The following is a 23,795-nucleotide window of genomic DNA, read 5'->3' as shown; positions in this document are numbered from 1 at the left end:
ATTTTTAAAAATACTTGCTATCAATTAATGATTTGATTCAACATTTCAAGTATGTTGCCTTTTCTGTTGAGAAAGGTTTAAATATCTGAATCATATCTTTTCTTGATAGCCAAGTCATTAATTTTCAAAATCAAACTTTTTTGTTAAAAAATGTTTTTCAAATCATATCTTCTCAATCACATCTTTTTAAAACTAATCATATCTTCTTAACCACATCTTTTTCAAAATAGTTTTCAATCAAATCTTTTTGATTTCTAATTTCAAATTCTTTTTCAAAAATCACTTGATTTCTTTTCCACTTTCATTTTCGAAAATCAATTAATGTTTTTCAAAATGTTTTTTAAAATCTTTTACTTAATTTTCGAAAATCACTTCCCTCCTTCTCACATCCTTCTATTTATGGACTAACACTATTCCTTAATGCAAAATTCGAACTCCATCTTCTCTGATAAGTTCGAATTTTCTACTTCTGTCTTCTACTCTTCTTTTCCTCTGACACCTAAGGGAATCTCTATACTGTGACATAGAGGATTCCACATTTTCTTGTTCCCTTCTCTTTCTTATGAGCAGCAGCAAAGACAAAAGCATTTTTGTTGAGGCTGATCCTGAACCTGAAAGGACCTTGAAGAGAAAGCTAAGAGAAGCCAAAGCACAACTCTCTGTAGAGGACCTAACCGAATTCTTCAAAGAAGAAGAACACATGGCAGCCGAAAACAACAACAATGCCAACAATGCAAGGAAGGTGATGGGTGACTTTACTGCACCTACCCCCGACTTCTATGGGAGAAGCATCTCTATCCCTGCCATTGGAGCAAACAACTTTGAGCTTAAGCCTCAATTGGTTTCTCTAATGCAACAGAATTGCAAGTTCCATGGACTTCCATTGGAAGATCTTCATCAGTTTTTAGCTGAATTCTTGCAAATCTGTGACACTGTCAAGACTAATGGGGTTGACCCTGAGGTCTACAGACTTATGCTATTCCCTTTTGCTGTAAGAGACAGAGCTAGAACATGGTTGGATTCTCAACCTAAAGAAAGCCTGGACTCTTGGGAAAAGCTAGTCAATGCCTTCTTGGCAAAGTTCTTTCCACCTCAAAAATTGAGTAAGCTTAGAGTGGAAGTCCAAACCTTCAGACAGAAGGAAGGAGAATCCCTCTATGAAGCTTGGGAAAGATACAAACAATTAATCAGAAAGTGTCCCTCTGACATGCTTTCTGAATGGAGCATCATAGGTATTTTCTATGATGGTCTCTCTGAACTATCCAAGATGTCTTTGGATAGCTCTGCTGGAGGATCTCTTCATTTGAATAAGACACCTGCAGAAGCTCAAGAACTAATTGAAATGGTTGCAAATAACCAATTCATGTACACTTCTGAAAGAAATCCTGTGAACAATGGGACTAGTCAGAAGAAAGGAGTTCTTGAGATTGACACTCTGAATGCCATATTGGCTCAGAACAAAATATTGACTCAACAAGTCAATATGATTTCTCAAAGTCTGTCTGGAATGCAAAATGCACCAAGCAGTACTAAGGAAGCTTCATCTCAGGAAGAAGCTTATGATCCTGAGAACCCTTCAATAGAAGAGGTGAATTACATGGGAGAACCCTATGGAAACACCTATAATCCCTCATGGAGGAATCATCCCAATCTTTCATGGAAGGATCAACAGAGACCTCAACAAGGTTTCAATAACAATAATGGTGGAAGAAACAGGTTTAGCAATAGCAAGCCTTTTCCATCATCTTCTCAGCAACAGACAGAGAACTCTAAGCAGAATACCTCTGACTTAGCAACCATGGTCTCTGATCTAATCAAAACCACTCAAAGTTTCATGACTGAAACAAGGTCCTCCATTAGAAACTTGGAAGGACAAGTGGGTCAGCTGAGCAAGAAAATTACTGAACTCCCTCCTAGTACTCTTCCAAGCAATACAGAAGAAAATCCAAAAGGAGAGTGCAAGGCCATCAACATGGCCGAATTTTGGGAGGAAGGAGAGGCAGTGAACGCCACTGAGGAAGGCCTCACTGGGCATCCACTGGCCTCCAATGAGTTCCCCAATGAGGAACCATGGGAATCTGAGGCTCAAAACGAGACCATAGAGATTCCATTGGACTTACTTCTGCCATTCATGAGCTCTGATGAGTATTCTTCCTCTGAAGAGGATGAGTATGTCACTGAAGAGCAAGTTGCTAAATACCTTGGAGCAATCATGAAGTTGAATGACAAGTTATTTGGAAATGAGACTTGGGAGGATGAACCCCCTTTGCTCACCAAAGAACTGGATGGCTTGTCTAGGCAGAAACTGCCTCAAAAGAGACAGGATCCTGGGAAGTTTTCAATACCTTGTACCATAGGCACCATGACCTTCAAGAAGGCCTTGTGTGACTTAGGGTCAAGTGTAAACCTCATGCCTCTCTCTGTGATGGAGAAGTTAGGGATCTTTGAGGTACAAGCTGCAAAAATCTCACTAGATATGGCAGACAATTCAAGAAAACAAGCCTATGGACTTGTAGAGGATGTTCTGGTAAAGGCTGAAGACCATTACATCCCTACTGATTTCATAGTCCTAGAGACTGGGAAGTGCATGGATGAATCCATCATCCTTGGCAGACCCTTCCTAGCCACAGCAAAGGCTGTGATTGATGTTGATAGAGGAGAGTTGATCATTCAAGTGAATGAAGAATCCTTGGTATTTAAGGCCCAAGGATATCCCTCTGTCACTATGGAGAGGAAGCATGAAGAGCTCCTCTCAAAATAGAGCCACACAGAGCCCCCACAGTCAAACTCTAAGTTTGGTGTTGGGAGGCCACAACCGAAACGCTAAGTTTGGTGTTGAACCCCACATTCAAACTCTAAGTGTGGTGTTGGGAGGTCCCAACATTGCTCTGAGCATCTGTGAGGCTCCATGAGAGTCCTCTGTCAAGCTACTGACATTAAAGAAGCGCTTGTTGGGAGGCAATCCAATGTTATATTTTATATATTTTTCTTTTGTTATTTTATATTTTTTGTAGGTTGATGATCATGAGAAGTCACAAAATCAATGAAAAAAGCAGAAACAGAATGAAAAACAGGAAGAAAAACAGCACACCCTGGAGGAGAGCATGCTGGCGTTTAAACGCCAGTGAGGCTAGCTGTTGGGCGTTTAACGCCCAGTCTGGCACCATTCTGGGCGTTTAACGCCAGAAAGGGGCACCAGACTGGCGTTAAACGCCAGAGAAGGGCAAGAACCTGGCGTTAAACGCCAGAAATGGGCACCAGCCCGGCGTTTAACGCCAGAAATGGCTAAAAACGCAATTTTGCTTGCCATTTGGTGCAGGGATGACTTTTCCTTGACACCTCAGGATCTGTGGACCCCACAGGATCCCCACCTACCCCACCACTCTCTCTCTTCTTCACCCATTCACCAATCACCTCAACACCTCTTCCCCAAAAACCCCTCACCTATCAAATCCTTTCTTTCTCTTCACCACTCACATCCATCTTACATAAAACCCCACCTACCTCACCATTCAAATTCAAACCACTTTCCCACCCAAACCCACCCTCAAATAACCGAACCCTACCCTTCCCCCTCTCCTATATAAACCCATCTTCACTCCTTCATTTTCACACAACCTAAACACTACTTCTTCCCCCTTTGGCCGAACACAACAGCCATTCCCTTCTTCCTCATTTCTTCTTCTTCTACTCTCTTCTTTCTTCTTTTGCTCGAGGACGAGCAAACATTTTAAGTTTGGTGTGGTGAAAGCATTGCTTTTTGTTTTTCTATAACCATTTATGGCATCCAAGGCCGGAGAAACCTCTAGAAAGAGGAAAGGGAAGGCAAAAGCTTCCTCCTCCGAGTCATGGGAGATGGAGAGATTCATCTCAAGGGTGCATCAAGACCACTTCTATGAAGTTGTGGCCTTGAAGAAGGTGATCCCCGAGGTCCCTTTTTCACTCAAAAAGAGTGAATATCCGGAGATCCGACATGAGATCCGAAGAAGAGGTAGGGAAGTTCTTACCAACCCCATTCAACAAGTCGGAATCTTGATGGTTCAAGAGTTCTATGCCAATGCATGGATCACCAAGAACCATGATCAAAGTGTGAACCCGAATCCAAAGAATTATCTTACTATGGTTCGGGGGAAATACTTGGATTTTAGTCCGGAAAGTGTAAGGTTGGCATTCAATTTGCCCATGATGCAAGGAGATGAACACCCTTACACTAGAAGGGTCAACTTTGATCAAAGGTTGGACCAAGTCCTCACAGTCATATGTGAAGAGGGCGCCCAATGGAAGAGAGATTCAAGAGGGAAGCCGGTTCAATTGAGAAGGCATGACCTCAAGCCCGTGGCTAGAGGATGGTTGGAGTTTATACAACGCTCAATCATTCCCACTAGCAACCGGTCCGAAGTTACCATAGACCGGGCTATCATGATCCATAGCATCATGATTAGAGAAGAAATAGAAGTTCATGAGGTCATAGCCCAAGAACTTTATAAGGTGGCGGACAAATCCTCTACCTTGGCAAGGTTAGCCTTTCCTCATCTCATTTGTCACCTCTGTTATTCAGTTGGAGTTGACATAAAGGGAGGCATCCCCATTGATGAGGACAAGCCCATCACTAAGAAGAGGATGGAGCACACAAGAGACCCCACTCATCATGAGATCCTTGAGATTCCTCAAGGGATGCACTTTCCTCCACAAAACTATTGGGAGCAACTGAACACCTCCCTAGGAGAATTGAGTTCCAACATGGGACAATTAAGGATGGAGCATTAAGAACACTCCATTATCCTCCATGAAATTAGAGAAGATCAAAGAATCATGAGAGAGGAGCAACAAAGACAAGGAAGAGACATTGAGGAGCTCAAGCACTCCATAGGATCTTCAAGAGGAAGAAAGAGCCGCCATCACTAAGGTGGACCCGTTCTTTGATTTCCTTGTTCTTTATTCTTCTGTTTTTCGAATTTTATGCTTATGTTTATCCATGTTTGTGTCTTGTGATCATTAGTGTCTTAGTGTCTATGCCTTAAAGTTATGAATGTCCTATGAATCCATCACCTTTCTTGAATAAAAATGTGCTTAATTGAAAAAGAAAGAATTGCATGAATTTTGAATTTTATAACAGTTTAATTATTTTGATGTGGTGGCAATATTTTTGTTTTCTGAATGTATGCTTAAACAGTGCATATGTCTTTTGAATTTGTGGTTCATGAATGTTGGCTCTTGAAAGAATGATGAAAAAGGAGACATGTTACTGAGGATCTGAAAATCATAAAAATGATTCTTGAAAGCAAGAAAAAGCATTTCTATTCAAAAAAAAATCGAAAAAAAAATCGAAAAAAAGAGAAAAAGAAAAGAAAACGAAAAAAAAAGAGTGAAATAAAGTTGTGATCCAAGGCAAAAAGAGTGTGCTTAAGAACCCTGGACACCTCTAATTGGGGACTTTAGCAAAGCTGAGTCACAATCTGAAAAGGTTCACCCAATTATGTGTCTGTGGCATGTATGTATCCGGTGGTAATACTGGAAGACAGAGTGCTTTGGGCCACAGCCAAGACTCAATTAGCAGCTGGGTTCAAGAATCATCATACTTAACTAGGAGAATCAATGACACTATCTGGATTCTGAGTTCCTAAAGAAGCCAATCATTCTGAATTTCAAAGGATAGAGTGAGATGCCAAAATTGTTCAGAGGCAAAAAGCCAAAAGCCCCGCTCATCTAATTAATACTGATCTTCATAGATGTTTTTGGAATTCATTGCATATTCTCTTCTTTTTATCTTATTTGATTTTCAGTTGCTTGAGGACAAGCAACAATTTAAGTTTGGTGTTGTGATGAGCGGATAATTTGTACGCTTTTTGGCATTGTTTTTAGTATGTTTTTAGTATGATCTAGTTAGTTTTTAGTATATTTTTATTAGTTTTTAGTTAAAATTCACATTTCTGGACTTTACTATGAGTTTGGGTGTTTTTCTGTGATTTCAGGTATTTTCTGGCTGAAATTGAGGGACCTGAGCAAAAATCTGATTCAGAGACTGAAAAGGACTGCAGATGCTGTTGGATTCTGACCTCCCTGCACTCGAAGTGGATTTTCTGGAGCTACAGAAGCCCAATTGGCGCGCTCTCAACGGCGTTGAAAATTAGACATCCTGGGCTTTCCAGTAATATATGATAGTCCATACTTTGCCCATGATTTGATGGCCCAAACTGGCGTTCAAAGTCACCCTCAGGAATTCCAGCGTTAAACGCCGGAACTGGCACCAAAATGGGAGTTAAACGCCCAAACTGGCATAAAAGCTGGCGTTTAACTCCAAGAGGAGTCTCTACACGAAAATGCTTCATTGCTCAGCCCAAGCACACACCAAGTGGGCCCGGAAGTGGATTTTTATGTCATTTACTCATCTTTGTAAACCTTAGGCTACTAGTTCTCTATAAGTAGGACCTTTTGCTATTGTATTTTAATCTTTTGATCTTTGAATCTTTTGATCACTTTAGATCTCTAGATCATCTTTGGACATCTAGTTCTTAGATCATTGGGAGGCTGGCCTCACGGCCATGCCTAGACCCTGTTCTTATGTATTTTCAACGGTGGAGTTTCTACACACCATAGATTAAGGTGTGGAGCTCTGCTGTACCTCGAGTGTTAATGCAATTACTATTGTTCTTCTATTCGATTCCGCTTGTTCTTGTTCTAAGATATCACTTGTTTTTCAACTTGATGAATGTGATGATCCGTGACACTCATTATCATTCTCACCTATGAACGTGTGACTGACAATCACCTTCGTTCTACCTTCGATTGGGTGAATATCTCTTGGATTCTTTAACCGGAATCTTCGTGGTATAGGCAAGAACTGATGGCGGCATTCAAGAGAATCCGGAAGGTCTAACCTTGTCTGTGGTATTCTGAGTAGGATTCAATGATTGAATGACTGTGACGTGCTTCAAACTCCTGAGGGCGGGGCGTTAGTGACAGACACAAAAGAATCACTGGATTCTATTCCGGCCTGATCGAGAACCGACAGATGGATAGCCGTGCCGTGACAGGGTGCGTTGAACATTTCCACTGAGAGGATGGGAGGTAGCCACTGACAACGGTGAAACCCTTGCTTAAGCTTGCCATGGAAAGGAGTAAGAAGGATTGGATGAAGACAGTAGGAAAGCAGAGAGACGGAAGGGAAGGCATCTTCATACGCTTGTCTGAAATTCCTACCAATGAATTACATAAGTATCTCTATCTTTATCTTTATGTTTTATGCGTTTATCACCCATATCCATTTGAGTTTTCCTGACTAAGATTTACAAGATGACCATAGCTTGCTTCATACTAACAATCTCCGTGGGATCGACCCTTACTCGCGTAAGGTTTATTACTTGGACGACCCAGTGCACTTGCTGGTTAGTTGTGCGAAGTTGTGTTAATGCCATGGTATTGAACACCAAGTTTTTGGGGTTCATGACCGGGGATTATGAGAGTTGTGAAAAGTATTGTTCACAATTTCGCGCACCACTATGATATGGAAGCCAAAGAAGCTTTTTCCTTCATTCAATATGAGGATGAACCGTGTTATTTTCTAAGGCCTATTGAAAGGCAGAAATCCCATCTTTGCCCACTCCATATCACTACTACTTTGAGTGGGATCAAAGTAAATAAAGTTCTAATTGATGGGTGATGAGCGGATAATTTATACGCTTTTTGACATTGTTTTCATATAGTTTTTAGTAAGTTTGAGCTACTTTTAGGGATTTTTTATTAGTTTTTATGTTAAATTCACATTTCTGGACTTTACTATGAGTTTGTGTGTTTTTCTGTGATTTCAGGTAAATTCTGACTGAAATTGAGGGATTTGAGCAAAACTCTGAAGAAGGCTGACAAAAGGACTGCTGATGCTGTTGGAATCTGACATCCCTGCACTCGAACTGGATTTTCTGGAGCTACAGAACTCCAATTGGCGCGCTCTCAACGGCGTTGGAAAGTAGACATCCAGGGCTTTCCAGCAATATATAATAGTTCATACTTTATTCGAAGAATGACGACGTAACTTGGCGTTAAACGCCAAGTACACGCTGCTGTCTGGAGTTAAACGCCAGAAAAACGTCATGATCCGGAGTTGAACGCCCAAAACACGTCATAACCTGGAGTTTGACGCCAAGAAATGCCTTAGCTCGTGGAATGATCAAGCTCAGCCCAAGCATACACCAAGTGGGCCCCGGAAGTGGATTTATGCATCAATTACTTACTCATGTAAACCCTAGTAGCTAGTCTAGTATATATAGGACATTTATCTATTGTATTAGACATCTTTGATCTCAGTTTTGTTTTATTCTTCATCTTAGGGGATCATTGATCACGTTTTGGGGGCTGGCCATTCGGCCATGCCTGAACCCTTTGCTTATGTATTTTCAACGGTGGAGTTTCTGCACACCATAGATTAAGGGTGTGGAGCTCTGCTGTACCTCAAGTATTAATGAAATTCTATTATATCTTATTCGGTTTCTATCTTAATCTTATTCCAAGATATTCATTCGTACCCAAGAACATGATGAATGTTATGAGTCAGATTACCCTCATTATCATTCTCACTTATGAACGCGCGTGATTGACAACCACTTCCGTTCTACATGCAACCGAGCTTGAATGTGTATCTCTTAGATTCCCCAACAGAATCTTCGTGGTATAAGCTAGATAGATGGCAGCATTTATGAGGATCCGGAAAGTCTCACCTTGTCTGTGGTATTCCGAGTAGGATCCTGGGAATCCGGAAAGTCTCACCTTGTCTGTGGTATTCCGAGTAGGATTCCGGTAATGAATGACTGTGACATGCTTCAAACTTTAACCTGCTGGGCGTTAGTGACAGACGCAAAAGAGGGATTCTATTCCAGTAGGAGCGGGAACCAACCGGTGATTAGCCGTACTGTGACAGAGTGCGTGCATTAGTTTTCACTGCGAGGATGGGATGTAGCCATTAGCCATGGGTGATGCCTCCAGACTGGTTAGCTGTGCGAGTGACAGCCGCACAGGATATTTCCCCGAGAGGAAGAAAGTAGCCACAGTTGATGGTGAACCCCTATACAAAGCTTGCCATGGAAGGGAGTAAGAAGGATTGAATAGAAGCAGTAGGAGAGCAGGCGTCCTTGGGCTCTACAGCATCTCCATCCGCTTATCTGAAATTCCCACCAATGAATCTGCATAAGTATTCTATCCCTTTTATTATTCCTTTTTATCTATTTATTCCAATAATCACAATTACCCTTTTATCTCCCTAACTGAGATTTACAAGGTGACCATAGCTTGCTTCATACCAACAATCTCTGTGGATTTGACCCTTACTCATGTAAGGTTTATTACTTGGACGACCCAGTACACTTGCTGGTCAGTTGAACGGAGTTGTGAGAATAAACAGTGCCCTAAGAGTAAATATATGCTAAAGTTCAAAAAGATAGAAATCACAATTTCGTCCACCAATGGGGGAGCAGCAATAAGTCTCATGCCTGAAAGAATGCTGATGAAGGTGGGGAAACATCCTGATTATCTGGTCCCCATTAACATTGCTGTGACAGACTTCAGTGGTTCTTCAACGCCAGCAAAAGGTCTTGTCACTTTGGGAGTGAAGGTTGGCTCATCTAAATGAAACACTATGTTCGTGGTAGTGCCATCAAAAGCAAGTTAACATGCTTTATTGGTGCATGATTGGATCCATGGTGGGAGCTGTACCTTCTACTATGCATCAAAGTGTACTTCTTTGGACGGAGGATGGCAAGCCTGAGTTATTAAGGCAAATTCGAATCTTTATGTCGAACAACTGCATGTTGATTTCAGGATGTATAATCCTAAGCTGAAGCCTTTGAATGTTGACAAGACACTGAACTCTTACAATTGCGAAGGCTGTTATCTGTCTTCGGAAGGTTTGACGGTAAAGCTGCGCTATCCACAGTTGGATGTGAGCCCGACTGGCTGGGCTTGTCTCTCTTAGAGTTTGTTGATGGATTTCTCTCTGGACCAGGTTGAGGATATTTCAAATTACCTGGTAACTTTAAATAATTATTTAAATAATTCTCTTTCTGTAGGAAATAAAGGTGGTTCTTTTGATGAAGTAGAATCATGTAGGAATATAAGTTCTTTTTCTAGTTGTAACAACTTGGTACCTTCGATCGAGTTTAGTCATGGTGTTAGTTTTTCTTCTTTATGTAATACAAGTGTTGTTTCGAGTCAAACTACTGATTTGATAGCGAAATTTCATTATATTGAAAATAATGCTATGGATAATTCAGCAAAAGATCAAATATGTTCTATTTATAATGAATATGTGGATTTATCTTTTGATTGCATCTATGATTTAGAACCTTTGGGTTTCGAAAAGCATTCAGTAAAAGATGATGATCATTTTAAAGGATTCGAATCTCAAGATCCCTTAGAAGGAATTAATTTAGGGTCTCTTGATGATGTTCGAGTCACTTATATTTGTAAAGGTCTTGTTGATCCTTTTCGAACTGAACTTTTCCATCTTTTACATGAATTTAAAGATTATTTTGCTTGGGATTATCATGAGATGCCTGGTCTCGATCGTTCTCTTGTAGAGCATCGATTAGCATTGAAACCAAATGCTCGACCTATGAAGCAAAACCCCCGTCGTTTTGCTCCAGAAATCAATCAAAAGATTAAAGAAGAAATAGAACGTTTGATTAAAGCAAAGTTTATTCAAACCACACATTATGTCGAATGGATTTCGAATATTGTGCCTGTTATGAAGAAAAATGAAAAACTAAGGGTATGCATCGATTTCAGATGTAAAACCCGGTTAATTAACGGCTAATTAACCCATAAATGAGAATTTATTCTAGAAAGCCCAAAATTTGATTTTTATGGCTAAATGTGATAGAGGAGATTGAGACGAGAATTTTGGTACCAATTTTATAGAATTCGGACAAAGATTGGACCGAACGGGCCAAACCGGGCCAACCGGACCCAAAGTGGGCCCTTGGCCCAACATAACTAAACCAAAACCCTAGTTTTCAGCACTCTCTCTCCTCACACAACACACACACACGTTGAAAAAGAGAAGAATGGGGGAAGAACACTCTCTCAAACTTCTATCTCTCACTTGATATTCAAACTACCATAACTTTTGATCTAGAGCTCCGATTGCCGCTCTATTTGTGGCCACGCGTTCACCGCGGAGAGCTCTACAAAACCCATACAATTAATATTGAGGTAAGCCACGTTTTGCTCTTCGAAATTCCAGCCTTGTTTTCGAGTTTTATGAGCAAAAATAGATTTTGGGCTCTTTGATGTTATAGGACCCAACTCTCTTGAAGGAGAAGGTTAATCTTGTCTCCTTGGACCTTGGGTGTGGTAAGATTCTCAATCCTAGTGTAATTTGTTGTTCTATGATGTTTGGGTATTGAGATGTTGTGTATGGGTATGATGATTGTGGCTTAGGTTGTGTATGTGTGAATATTGGAGCTTGATTGGTGATTTGGAAAGCTTAAGAAGGGATTTGGTGGTAAAAAATCTGTTCTTGGAGGTTTAAGGCCTTGAGAGCTTGTGGATAAGTGATTTGGAAGTGCTCCGGTTGAGCTTGGGAAATCGGCTAAGGTATGGTTTCGGTTTCCCGTATCTAATATGTAATGTGGTAGGAAATACTTAGGCTAGAGGCCCTAAGATAGGCATTGAATTGTTGATGTTGTTGAATGGTTGATATATATAATGTGGTCATATATGTGATGATGATTAATGATGCCTTGATGGTATGATGTATGAGAAATATGCATGTTGTGATATATGCTTGATGATTGGTTATGGTTGAATTGTGGGTTGAACCATGTTGATGGTGAGTATGATATTAATTGTGTACAATGATGATTTATTAGAATTGGTGTTGTTGAGAATTGGCATGAGGAAGAGTATATGATATGTCAATATGTTTGAGTTTGAGCCACTTGGGTGAAGTGGGTTAAAATGATGAGATAGTGATTTTGTAAATTGTGGTAAAGTCTCAATGTGTGAGTTGAGGAGACTTGATGTTGAATTTGATATATTTTAATTGATTTCAAAGAAAAGGGATAAAATTGGCATGTTTAGATTGATTTTGAAAAGAGTTGAAAATGGCTTGTTTTGCAAATGGCACTTTGTGGTTTTGTATGAAAAATATAGTTTTTGGGCATACTTTGACGGGACATAACTTGGACTACAGATCTCTGTTTGGTGCCAAATCTGTTTAGAAATGAAATTTGATCCGGGATGTTCATGCCGTTCGAAGAACGGGTGAAAAATGATTTAAAATGAGAAAGTTATGTCCGTTGGAAGATTGGGGTTTAAATCTGTGAATTCTGCAGCTTTTAACTTAGAAAAATTTTTAGCAGAATGACCCCTTGCGCGTGGGCGCACTTGGCGCGTATGCACCGTTCTTCCAGAAAGCGCCATCCGCACGTGCGCGTGATGTGCGCGGGCGCGCCGATTGTGCTGCACCCAATGCCCAGCCATTTTCCAGAGAGTTGTGCCAGAATTGTGCCAGCTTTGTGCCTGGGGCACGAGAGCACCCACGCGTACGCGTGGTTGACGCGTGCGCATTGCTTGGCTGTTTTTCAATCCATGTGTTAGCGTGCATGACGCTTACGCGTCGATGAGTTTTCGAGGCCATCCACGCGTGCGCGTGGAGTGCGCGTATGCGTGGCCCTGTTTTCATCCCAAAGTTGATTTTTGAGTTTTCAAAGCCAAATCTCATACTTCTAAGTCTCCGATCTCACCACTTATGTATTAAATCATTATGATATGTCTAGCTATGAGAAGAAGGGCTAGTGAATGTGGTAACTTGTGAGTGAAGCAAGGGAAAAATGAATGATCAATGAGGATCAAAGATGATTATGTGAGATGCGGAGGATGGTGGTGGAAGTGCTTGTTATGCCATGGGCCGAAAGGCTGTAATTGTTAATGAAACGGCTGGTTATGGATTTAACCGTGAGTCGGGTGGCTGGTTATGGATTTAACCATGAGCCGGATGGCTGGATTATTGCCGTGTTACGGCGGAGCCATGATTATGGCTAGTATAAATGCATATATATGCTGTTGAATGAATTGTGAATGTTGCACTTCCATTATCGGAGATGAGAGTTTCCCTGGGAGAAAGCTGTGGCTAGCCACCACGTGCTCCAGGTTGAGACTTGAAGCTCTTTTGACCCTATGTCGTCAGGGTGGCCAGGCACTGTGAAAGCCCCGGATGAGCTCACCCCCATAAATATTCACCAGTGAGGGTGATGGATATGGATCATGATTATGATCAAGTTTATATTGAGTATGACTCAAGTTGGGGAGACACGACAGAGGGACAGTCCAATGGTTAACTGCCAAGACTTGTCGGGTTGGCTCTATAACCGACAGATGATATCATCAGCCACTAGGGACAGGCATTCATCATATGCATACTATATGAATTGTTTGAGATTGCCTATTTGACTGCATATTACTTGCTAATTGTCTAAATGCCTTAACTGTTCCTATTTGTATATTCCTTGTTTGATATAACTATGTTTGCTACATTATACTCCTGCTGGTGGTTGGGAGGTTTGAAGGAATTGGAAAGGGAAGTATTAGTTAGACTGAAGAATCTTTAGTCAGATGCCCTTATATGGTTTAGCTTGTTTATAAGCTTTGAATTATCTGGAGGAAGTTCTTGGATTGCCTTCGGCTTTCCTCTATTATTATGTATTATATATGTGGAAGCTGTTACCATGCTGGGGACCTCTGGTTCTCACCCATGCGGATTTTGTGGTTTTCAGATGCAGGACGTGAGGTTTCCCGCTGAGGCATGCTGGAGACTTCTAGATTTGCGAAGATCCTTTGTTCTCGAGACTATGTTTTGGTTTATATATTTTGCTTAGATACTTTTATCTCCATTAAATAATACAAACTGTGATGACTCCTCTTATAGGAGATTTTGGAGAATAGTTTTCTGTATTTGTGTCCCTTTGGGTTTCCTTTGGGGTTGTCCTTATTTTATCATATGTATATATTGCTATGCTCAAACCGGTTATCTTCGCAGCCGGATTTTGAGTCTTGATATTCCTGTTTTTGACACTCCTTTGTACATATATAATCTCACGTTGGTTATCCTTGTTCGTTACGTTATCGATCGGAGTGTTGCGCTTTCGAGTTGCGATTTTTTGTTTACCCCTCTTTCCATAAAGGCTCCTAGTTATAATCAATCATTCATACTACTATACGTACTAAATTTTTATTTTAGAGGTCGTAATACCTTGCCATCTCTGAATTATGACTTAAGCATAATTCTCTGTATGGTAGGGTGTTACATCAGAGATTTGAATAATGTTACTCCAAAGGATGAATATTTTATGCCAATTGCAGATATGTTGATTGATTATGCAGCAGGAAACAAAATTTTAAGTTTTATGGACGGTTATTCAGGATATAACCAAATCTTCATTGCGAAAGATGATGTGTCTAAAACTGCTTTTTGTTGTCCTAGGGCATTAGGCACTTATGAATGGGTGGTTATGCCTTTCGGTTTGAAAAATGCTGGTGCAACTTACCAGTGGGCGATGAATGCCATATTTCATGAATATATTGGAAAATTTATGGAAGTGTATATCGATGATGTGATGGTCAAATCGATTTCGATGAATCAGCATATTGATCACTTAAGGAAGGCATTTGTTACTATGAGGAAGAAAGGGTTAAAAATGAATCCTTTGAAATGTGTCTTTGGTGTATCGGCTTGGAATTTCCTAGGTTTTGTTGTTCATAAAAAAGGGAATTGCAATTGATAAAAACAAAGCCGAAGCAATATTAGCATTGTCTGCATCAAAATCAAAAAAATAAGTGCAATCCTTCCTAGGAAAGGTGAATTACCTCAGAAGGTTCATTTCAAATCTTTTAGACCGAACTCGAGTGTTTGCACCTTTAGTGAAACTAAAGAATGACTCACAGTTCGAATGGACAAATGAGCACCAATTGGCGTTCGATTCGATAAAGGCTTATTTATCTAAAGCTCCGATTATGGCGAATGTTCGCCCACATGAGCCCTTAAAATTATACATCGCAGCATCTACAAATACAATTGGGTGTATGTTAGCCCAAGATGATGAGGATGAGCATGAACGGGCTGTTTATTATCTTAGTCAAGTTTTAACTGATATCGAAACAATGTATTCCCCGATAGAAAAATTGTGTATATCTCTATACTATGCCTATATAAAATTGAAATGTTACATGGTGGCTAAATCGGTGAAGGTTATAGCACAAACTGATCTCATCAAATATATGTTGAGTTTTCCAATGTTACGAGGGCGTTTAGGAAAATGGATGTTGGATGTGATAGAATTTGATTTACAGTATGTCCCGGCCAAAGCTGTAAAAGGTCAGGTCATTGCAGATTTTCTCGTTGACAATTCGAATCATCTGAATGACCAGGGCACAAATGTAATCGACATTGAAGTTGATTATTGGAAGTTATATTTTGATGGATCGAAGCATAAAGATGGTGCAGGGGTTGGAATTCTTATTATCTCACTAGAGGGGATTCCATCAGAATTCTTATTTGAGTTAAAATATCCTTGCTCGAATAATGTGGCAGAGCATGAAGCTTTAATTTTGGGTCTTGAAATATTAATTAGTATAGGGGCTTTAGAATTCCAAATACTAGGGGATTCTCAGTTAGTTTTAAAGCAGTTATCGAAGGAGTTTAGATGCAATAATGAGAAGTTGCAAAAATATTTAATAACGGCTTGGGAGTTGTTAACCTCCTTTCAAAAAGTTTCTCTGGTTCACATCCTGAGGATTCAAAATGAAATTGCTAATGAGTTAGCCCAAATTGCTTTGAGATATAGAATCGGTCCAGAAACTCTTAAAAAGTTGGCTAGTGTCCATCAAATTTTAGTGCTTGCGATGAAAGAGAGGCTTTGTGCATAGATGAATGGGAAGATAATGATTGGAGAAAGTCTATTGCTGAGTATTTGAAGAATCCTGGCACCCCAGTTAAAAGAAAAATAAAATTGTAGGTGATGAATTTTGTCATAATGGCTGATGAGTTGTATAAAAAAGGAATCGATGGAAGTTTGTCGAGATGTTTAGGCCAAGATGATAAAAATATTGCTTTGGGTGAAGTTCATAAAGGAATATGTGGGGCCTACCAAGCTGGAAAGAAGATGAAATGGGTGTTATATCGCAACCACGTGTATTGGCCATCCATGATAAAAGATTGTATCGATTATGCAAAGGCATGTCAGGAATGTCAGAAACATGGTTCGATACAGCAGATTCTAGCATCTGAGTTGCATTCGATAATAAAGCCATGGTCATTTAGATGTTGGGCTTTAGATTTGATTGGGTTGATTCACCCCCCTTCATTGAAATAACATAAATTTATCTTGGTAGCAATCGATTACTTCACTAAGTGGGTTGAAGTAGTTCCTCTAATAGAAGTTGGTCAAAATAAAATAATAGATTTTATTGAGAAACATATAATTCATCGATTTGGAATTTCTCAAACATTGAACACTGATCAAGGGACTATGTTTACTGGTCAATGAATTAAACATTTTGCAGCCTCAAGGAATATCAATATGGTTACTTCAACTCCCTATTATGCACAGGCTAATGGGCAAGTGGAAGCAGAAATTCTGATAAGTTTAATAAAAAAAATCGGGAATAGACCTCGAACGTGGCATGAAACTTTAAGCCAAGTATTATGGGCTTATCGAAATTCGCCAAGGGATTCAACAGGTACTTCACCTTATAAGTTGGTTTATGGCCATGATGTTGTATTGCCACTAGAAATTAATTTGAATACTTTAAGGGTGTAAAAAAAATGATTTGCCAGTTGATGATTACTGAAATGCAATGTTTGATGAGTTGAATTAGACTCAGAGCGGATACTGGCACTTGAGAATATGATTCGACAAAAAGAAAGTGTCGCTCGAAGTTATTATCGTCGAATAAGAGAAAAGTGTTTCAGTATAAGTGAGTTGGTTTTAAAAGTTATTTTGCCGATGGAAAAGAAATCAAGATTTCTTGGCAAATGGTCCCATACTTGGAAAGGTTCTTTCCAAGTGATAAGATTGTATACAGGAAATGCATATCGGATCAAAGATATCAAATTGGGAAATGTAATTAACTTAATTAATGGAAAATACTTAAAGCAATATTATTGTTTGCTAAATTAAAAGGCAAGGTGCATAAGTCAAAAAGAAAGTGAAATTATCACAAATACTGAAATCTAAGAAGAAGTATGAGGTGCCAGGAGTTTTGCCAAGTCTAAGCGTAGCTTTACCCTTTCATGATCCAGAGTTGAAAGTGCCTCAGTGTGCCTAAATTTTTCATATTGGACCTTGTCAAGTTGCTTCCCACATTCTTCTTGTTTGGTCTCAATAGAAACAATCTCTTGAATGAGTTGCTGTTATTCTTGCTGGGCAGTGGCCAGAGGTATGGCTATATCAGCTCTTCTCATGCGAATTTTTGCAAGTTTTTTCATTAATTTGGGCCAATTCTGTTTCAAGTTTTATCTCTTCTCTATCATAATGAGCCTGAACAGAAATAGCCTGAGAAATTTTCAAATCGAATTCTTTACGAGAAGCTTTGATTGGTTGTAGAGCTGCAGTATAGCCTTCTGCCTCAGTTCTGATCTTAGCTTTCTCATTTTCGATTTCTTAGAGTTTGTTCTGGGTAGCTACGCTGTTGTTGGTAATTTGTTTGAATTGGTGGAATATGGCAAAATATGGAGTTGGAGCCAGAAATTCAAAGGCAGAATTCAGAAGATCGGATAAAAGCTGGTTAAGAATTGCATCATTGATCCATGCAGCAAGTGGATGGTCCAAGAGTTTAAGAAGTGATTGAAGTTGTTCTTGAGCATCAACATTCAGCTCGAATGAAAGACCAGAAAGTATAGGAGCAGGAACAGGCACTTCGTCTTCTTGGATAGCTTGATTTAAGATGGAGACCAGGTTAGCCAAAGTGGCACTTGTAGGTTTAGAAGAAACACCCAAACTTCCATATCCTTGATCAGGAGGATTTTGAAATTCAACTTGTTGAAGAGGACTAGAGGTTCTTTGAGGAGAAGAAAGAGTCTCCAGAACTCTTGATGCAAAATCCGAGTCAGGGCCAGTGGTCTCAACAACTCGAGATGGAGAGTCAGAATCAGGGGCCACTTGATATTCGAATGAAGGTGCAGCCTGGATGACTGGAGAAGTATGTCCAGTGCTCAGAGTTCGTGTTGGTGAGTGTTGGAATTGCTCTGTTGTTAGATCAACCACTTGTGTCCCAATGGGAGGTGGAAAAGCAATTTGTAGTGGCTGAACGGACTCTGTAGCTTGGATTGAATCATGAGATGTAGTCCGTCCCTGGTCATGTTGTTATTGTTGATAGGTTGATTAAGTGTCGGGGGTGAGGTGATTGATTGAGCAGCAGTAGTAGGCTGATGCACAAGGTACACAGTCATAAATCAAGATTTATCCTAACTTAATTGAAATGTATGTAGAAATGACATGATACTAGAATGAGTCTTGGCCTTCGAATTAATTGAAGACCTGAATCCGAATCAGATGTATCCTCTAATTGTGAGGAAGTAGTAAGGATGTAATGAATAGATTTCCCACTTCCATCAGAGCTCTCACTCGACGGTTGCAATTGTAACTGATGAAAAGATCGAGATCAAGAGATGTTAAGTAAAGGTGATTTTCAAAATATTTCAATTTAAGGTGCATGAGTATAGGTAGAAAAGTCACCCTTCTGGACGTCTTTGTAGGAGTCCTTCGACTCTTCCATTGCGGTTGTTGTGAGGAGGCTGTAAGGTCGGCTTTTCTTTTTTGAGATTTTTTTGGAGAACCTTTAGCAGCAGAAGTCGTTCGAATAGTAGAACCCTAGATTTCCTCTAAGGTACGGTTGTACCTGGAATAGTAAGCAATCCACCATTCAAAACAAGATTTGGTGATACATGAACTGCAATCATAAACAAGGAAATTGAAACGCTCTCTTTGTTGTTGATTTTTCAAGAGGCAAAAATCAAGTTCACTTTGAGAAGTTAGAGTGATGTGGCAAAATGGCTTGTTGTTTCAAGGAAGTGGAGTTAGGATGGCTTGTGAGAAGCATAGTTTCCTGGCTATGAAATGAGGGGCATACAGGGTCACTTTGAGTTTTTCCTTTTTGTGTTGGGACAGCCTTGTAGGAATTACTTGAACAACCAGTAAATTCGCCCAACTCCGATTAGCAAGTTCACTTTCCTCAGTGTCATTTGGAAAGAATAAACGCTCAAGCCATGCAGGTCTACAATTTCGACGCATAAAGGGAGTGAAATTGAGGTTTTCATTGTAAAAATCTTTACATGAATGAAAAAGAGAGAAAACAGCTCAGAATCAGTCTTCATCCGATTGTGTTTCTAGGAAAGTTGGCTTAAAATCAGCCAATCGAAAACCTTCGATGTGCTGTTTGTCGGTAGCACCACTCCCAGGCTTTGTCATGTATTTTTCAAAAATGGCATTAAGTCATAGTTGGAGAAGTCAAAGAGGGCCACCTATGCTAATCAAATAATTATTTCGGAGACAATTTACAAATTGACCAAGCTCTTCAAAAACATGCCTTAGAAGAAGCTTGGCCAAATTAAGGTTATTTCCTTCATGCAACAGAGCGGCCAGAGGAAGGAAAAACTTCAACATCTGGAGACTTCGGGAACAGAAGACAATTGCATTTAGCCAATAGAACAGAAAGGCTACGTGCTTATCATATGTAACAGCAGTGCCCTCTGCGCCCATGTGATGAGCAATAAAGTCGCTATAGGAAGAAGTGGAGGCAATAGTGTATTGGTGTTTGGGTTGCATGTCAGAAGTGAAGTCTGGAGGACTTATCGGTAGCCCTGTAATTGCAGTTACGTCCAAAAGAGACATACCAATTATTCCACAATGAATGAGAAAATTGTTGGTAGTCCTATTCCAGAAACAAGTTACGGCCCCAATCATCCAAGGGAGAGTTGAAGGTGAGAAATGGGAAAGTCTTAGAAGATCCTAAATCCCCAGAACCCCCCAAGCAGTGCTTTTTGTGGGAGCAAGGCGCTAATGCCAGGCTGTGAAGTCGGTCCCTTGAGGGTTAATCTTTGGATTATTCTTGAAAGGTTTCTGATTAATGAAGAAAGAGATATCGAGGGCTTGATTGATCAACAAATCTTCCCCCTGAGCACTAGGAAAGAAAGGTAGTTTCTTGTTTGCCCTTTCCTGGGGTTCGATAGGCCCAAGAAAACATTGAGTATCTTCGCCTACCGTGAAAGGGATTAGGATTCTGGTATCATTGATTTGAAGTTGTGGGTCATCAATGACTTCATCATTGACTTGATTCAGCACATGAAGGACTGGTGGAGCTGGTGGTGCCACCATGGGACCTTTACCCTTGTCTTGGGCAGCAGCATGAGATGAAGAAGTGGCCATTGCAGAGCAAAGAAGAAGGGAGTTTAAAAGATAAGGGTTGTGCAGGAAATATTGATGCAAGAGAAGATTAGGAAGCAAGGGTTCGAGAAAAATCGAACAAAGACGAAGTGTCAAATTTAAAGGGAATGTTACTGTAGCCGTTACTGCAGGAGGAACTCAAAGAGAAAAGAAGTAACTTTGCAAAGAAGGCGAAGTGGTAGAGAGAGAAAGTGCGAATCGTGGGAGACGTGCCAAACGGGTCAGTATTAATGGAAAGTTAAATGGTAATTATTATTGATTCAAGAGATTGAAATTTAAATTTGGATTAAGTGTTTCATCTTCTAATAATGATTTCGAAGACAAACACATTAATCCAAGGGGGCAATTTGTTAAACAAAAAAGATTTTCGATTAAGAAGAGCTAATTCGAAATGAGAGCAGATGTCGAAAAGAAGCACGTGCAAGTATTAATTAGGAGTTATTCGACACAGACTCGATTCTGGATGCCTTATTAAATCAGACGGGCCTAGTCGAACAGGTATTTGAATGAGAAATCGAATAGTTGCTCGAATAGTAGATCGAACGGTTACGTAAGTGGAGAAGTTGAAGGCTTTTCATCATGTGAGGAATTTATGGGTAACGTTTATGGGCAAAAGAGCGGGAACGATTACCTGGGAGTGCGCATACAAGACAACACTATGTAATTAATAATCAGTTACAAAAATGGGTTATAAATATTAGAAAGTTTTAGGGAATAAAGGTTGAACTTTGCTTCAGAAATTACTTACTCACACTCACATCCCTAAAGACTTTCTGAGTCTGCTTCGAGTTAATTATCTGTAGAGTTTCTTTCATGTCTTTATCTTTTCAATTTAACTTTCTGCAAACTTTATCTTTCAAGCAAGTTTATGTTTCAAGCAATGTTTATTTTTTGAATCCAATTTATATTTCAGTATCTTTTAATTTTCATGCCAAAAGCCCTTTGACTCAGTCGAAGGCGTCTTATCGCTTTCTTAAAATTTCAACGCAATCTTTTTTATTTCAATCAATTTCCATTTCGAATTCGTCGTTTCAATCTTCTTTTATTCTTTTACAAATTTTAATTTATTTTTCGTTTCAACATTTGTCTAATTGAAGACGCTTTGATACACTAATAAAAAATTGGTACCTGCAAAAAGGAATAAATTTCACTCCCAAATTATTAGATATTAAACCACCATCAATTTGCTAAAAATCTACAAAACAATATTATAACTATTTTGCTTTTTTTTTTTGAATTTATAGGCTCCTCTATTGATTGGTTGTGATACGCGAGCCCTTGATAAGACCACAAAGGAACTCCTAAGCAATTTAGAAGCTATTGCTGTAAATAAACCAAGGCAAGAGAAAAAGCTAAAAATCAACAACACCAACAACAACAACAATAATAATAATAAAAATTGCAGACAATGAATGAATGCCTTTTAAGCTATTTACTTTCTTATATACTGCAGATAAACTAGGAGTTCAAGAAAAGAAGGTGAAAAGTAATAATGGTTTGGAGGTCATTTTCTTTTAAAAATATTTAATAATAAAAAAATATTAGTGAAAAATTATTAAAATTTATTATTTTTTATTTTATTTAATACATTCTATAATAAATAAATATTAAATAAAATAAATTTGAGCTATTTTTTTGTTAGCATTATCAATTTCTTTTTTTTTCATGTGCTTGCTATATTAGGTTTTTTGTAATGACGTCGATAACAAAAATATTTTATTTGTACAATATTTTTGTATACTAAGTTAATACATATATATCTTTTATACTATATATTAATAGAAAGTAAAATTAAATCATATAAAACGAGTTTCATATTCTATCTAATAATAGAGGAATAGTATAATTTATTTTAATGCACTCCCGCTATAAAATAGTTATATATAATTACATAATATCACATAGCAAAAATATTTATATTTTATATTAATTATGTAAATAATAATAAAAAACGAATATAACTAGATATACTATTCTTACATGCACTATTATTAGGGCAATTTACATAAATAAATTATTTACCTCTCAAATTTATGCAATTGCATTGTTTTAAATATGAAGACGCAAATATATTATTTCATATATCTATAGAAATTACTATTGCAGTTTACCGAAACACATAATCCGCTATAACTTGCAACGAATTACATGCGAATAGGGAACACAAACCGCTAGAGACTGTCGCAGTTTCTGTTTGTTGATACTTGACCATAAACTGCTACTGCCAATAGCGATTTATATGTATTGGGATACGTGCTTAGACCGCTAGAGACGGTAGCGGTTTACTTTGAGTATACATTTTTTGCAATCATATGATTTATATAGATAAAAATGAAGTAATTTTTAAAGAAAAAATGTGTACTTTAGTGAATTTTTTACTAAAAATAAATTATTTTATCATTCATGAGTTTTAGAAAGGATGAAGATAAAAAAAGATTAGTCTTAATTTATATATTTTAGTACTCTGTGAGTACTCACTCTTTGATTTGCTATTTAGTCTCATTTCAATAATAAATACAAATAAAAAATTATTACAGGCATATTTATATTTTTTATTTTATTCATCAAAATTATGATGCTATCACTATTATGTATCCAATCAATCAACTATAAAATATAAATAGTTTTTATTTTTTAAAATCTTAAAAGATATAAATGCAAATGACCTTTTGAGTTATATGACTAAGATTTAAAGATGATTTTTTAAATACATATTAATTGGTAAAATTTTATATTCTTATGAATTATTTTTATAAGTTAAAAAAAATAAAATTATTAATATCTATCAGAATAATTATATCTCTCTATCAACATAGATTTAATAAATATATAAAAATTTTTAATTTAAAATTTAAAATTTAAAATTAATTTTATTTTAATTTTTTAAAATATTTAAATAAAATATAATTTTAACAAAAGGCTTCTACAATTACAGAAAATATATATTATTTGGTGTTGGTGTATAAATTTTAAAAGAGATGAGAAACAAAAAAAATTAATCTTGGTTTATATAATTTAATACTTTGAACACTGTATTTTTTATTTGTAATTTAGTCTCACTTTTAATAATAAATACAAATACAAAATTTATTACATGCATATTTATATTTTTTAAATTATACTGTGAAATGATAAATTAAATTTTTTATTTATGATATTATTTAAATAGTATATACCATTAATTATTTGTTTTGTAATTATTTTTTTAGATAAATATTAGTTTTACTATTTGTTTTCATACTCAACGTAAACCGCTGTTGCCTCTAGCGGTTTACGCACGTGTCCCAGTACACATAAATCGCTATTGCCAGTAACAGTTTATGGCCAAACATCAACAAACAGAAATCGCGACAGCCTCTAACAATT

The 23,795-nt window shown here is 38.1% G+C and overlaps 1 protein-coding gene across 1 annotated transcript in view; it reads left to right on the top strand.

The window, feature by feature from the left end:
* LOC112803687 (alpha-galactosidase-like) overlaps nt 1-22,698 on the top strand; it is a 48,000-nt gene extending 25,302 nt beyond the window's left edge. The window contains exons 5-7 of the mRNA XM_025847166.1: nt 21,674-21,762; nt 21,881-21,932; nt 22,588-22,698. Of these exons, the coding sequence (XP_025702951.1) occupies nt 21,674-21,762; nt 21,881-21,932; nt 22,588-22,698 (252 nt within the window). The remainder of the gene's footprint in view (nt 1-21,673; nt 21,763-21,880; nt 21,933-22,587) is intronic.
* Nucleotides 22,699-23,795: the final 1,097 nt, after the last annotated feature.

The sequence above is a fragment of the Arachis hypogaea genome, chromosome 5 (genome assembly GCF_003086295.3).
Source record: "Arachis hypogaea cultivar Tifrunner chromosome 5, arahy.Tifrunner.gnm2.J5K5, whole genome shotgun sequence".
Classification (NCBI taxonomy): Eukaryota; Viridiplantae; Streptophyta; class Magnoliopsida; order Fabales; family Fabaceae; genus Arachis; species Arachis hypogaea.
The sequence above is the reverse complement of the archived record's forward strand: the minus strand, read 5'-3'. Positions and strand labels throughout refer to the sequence as shown.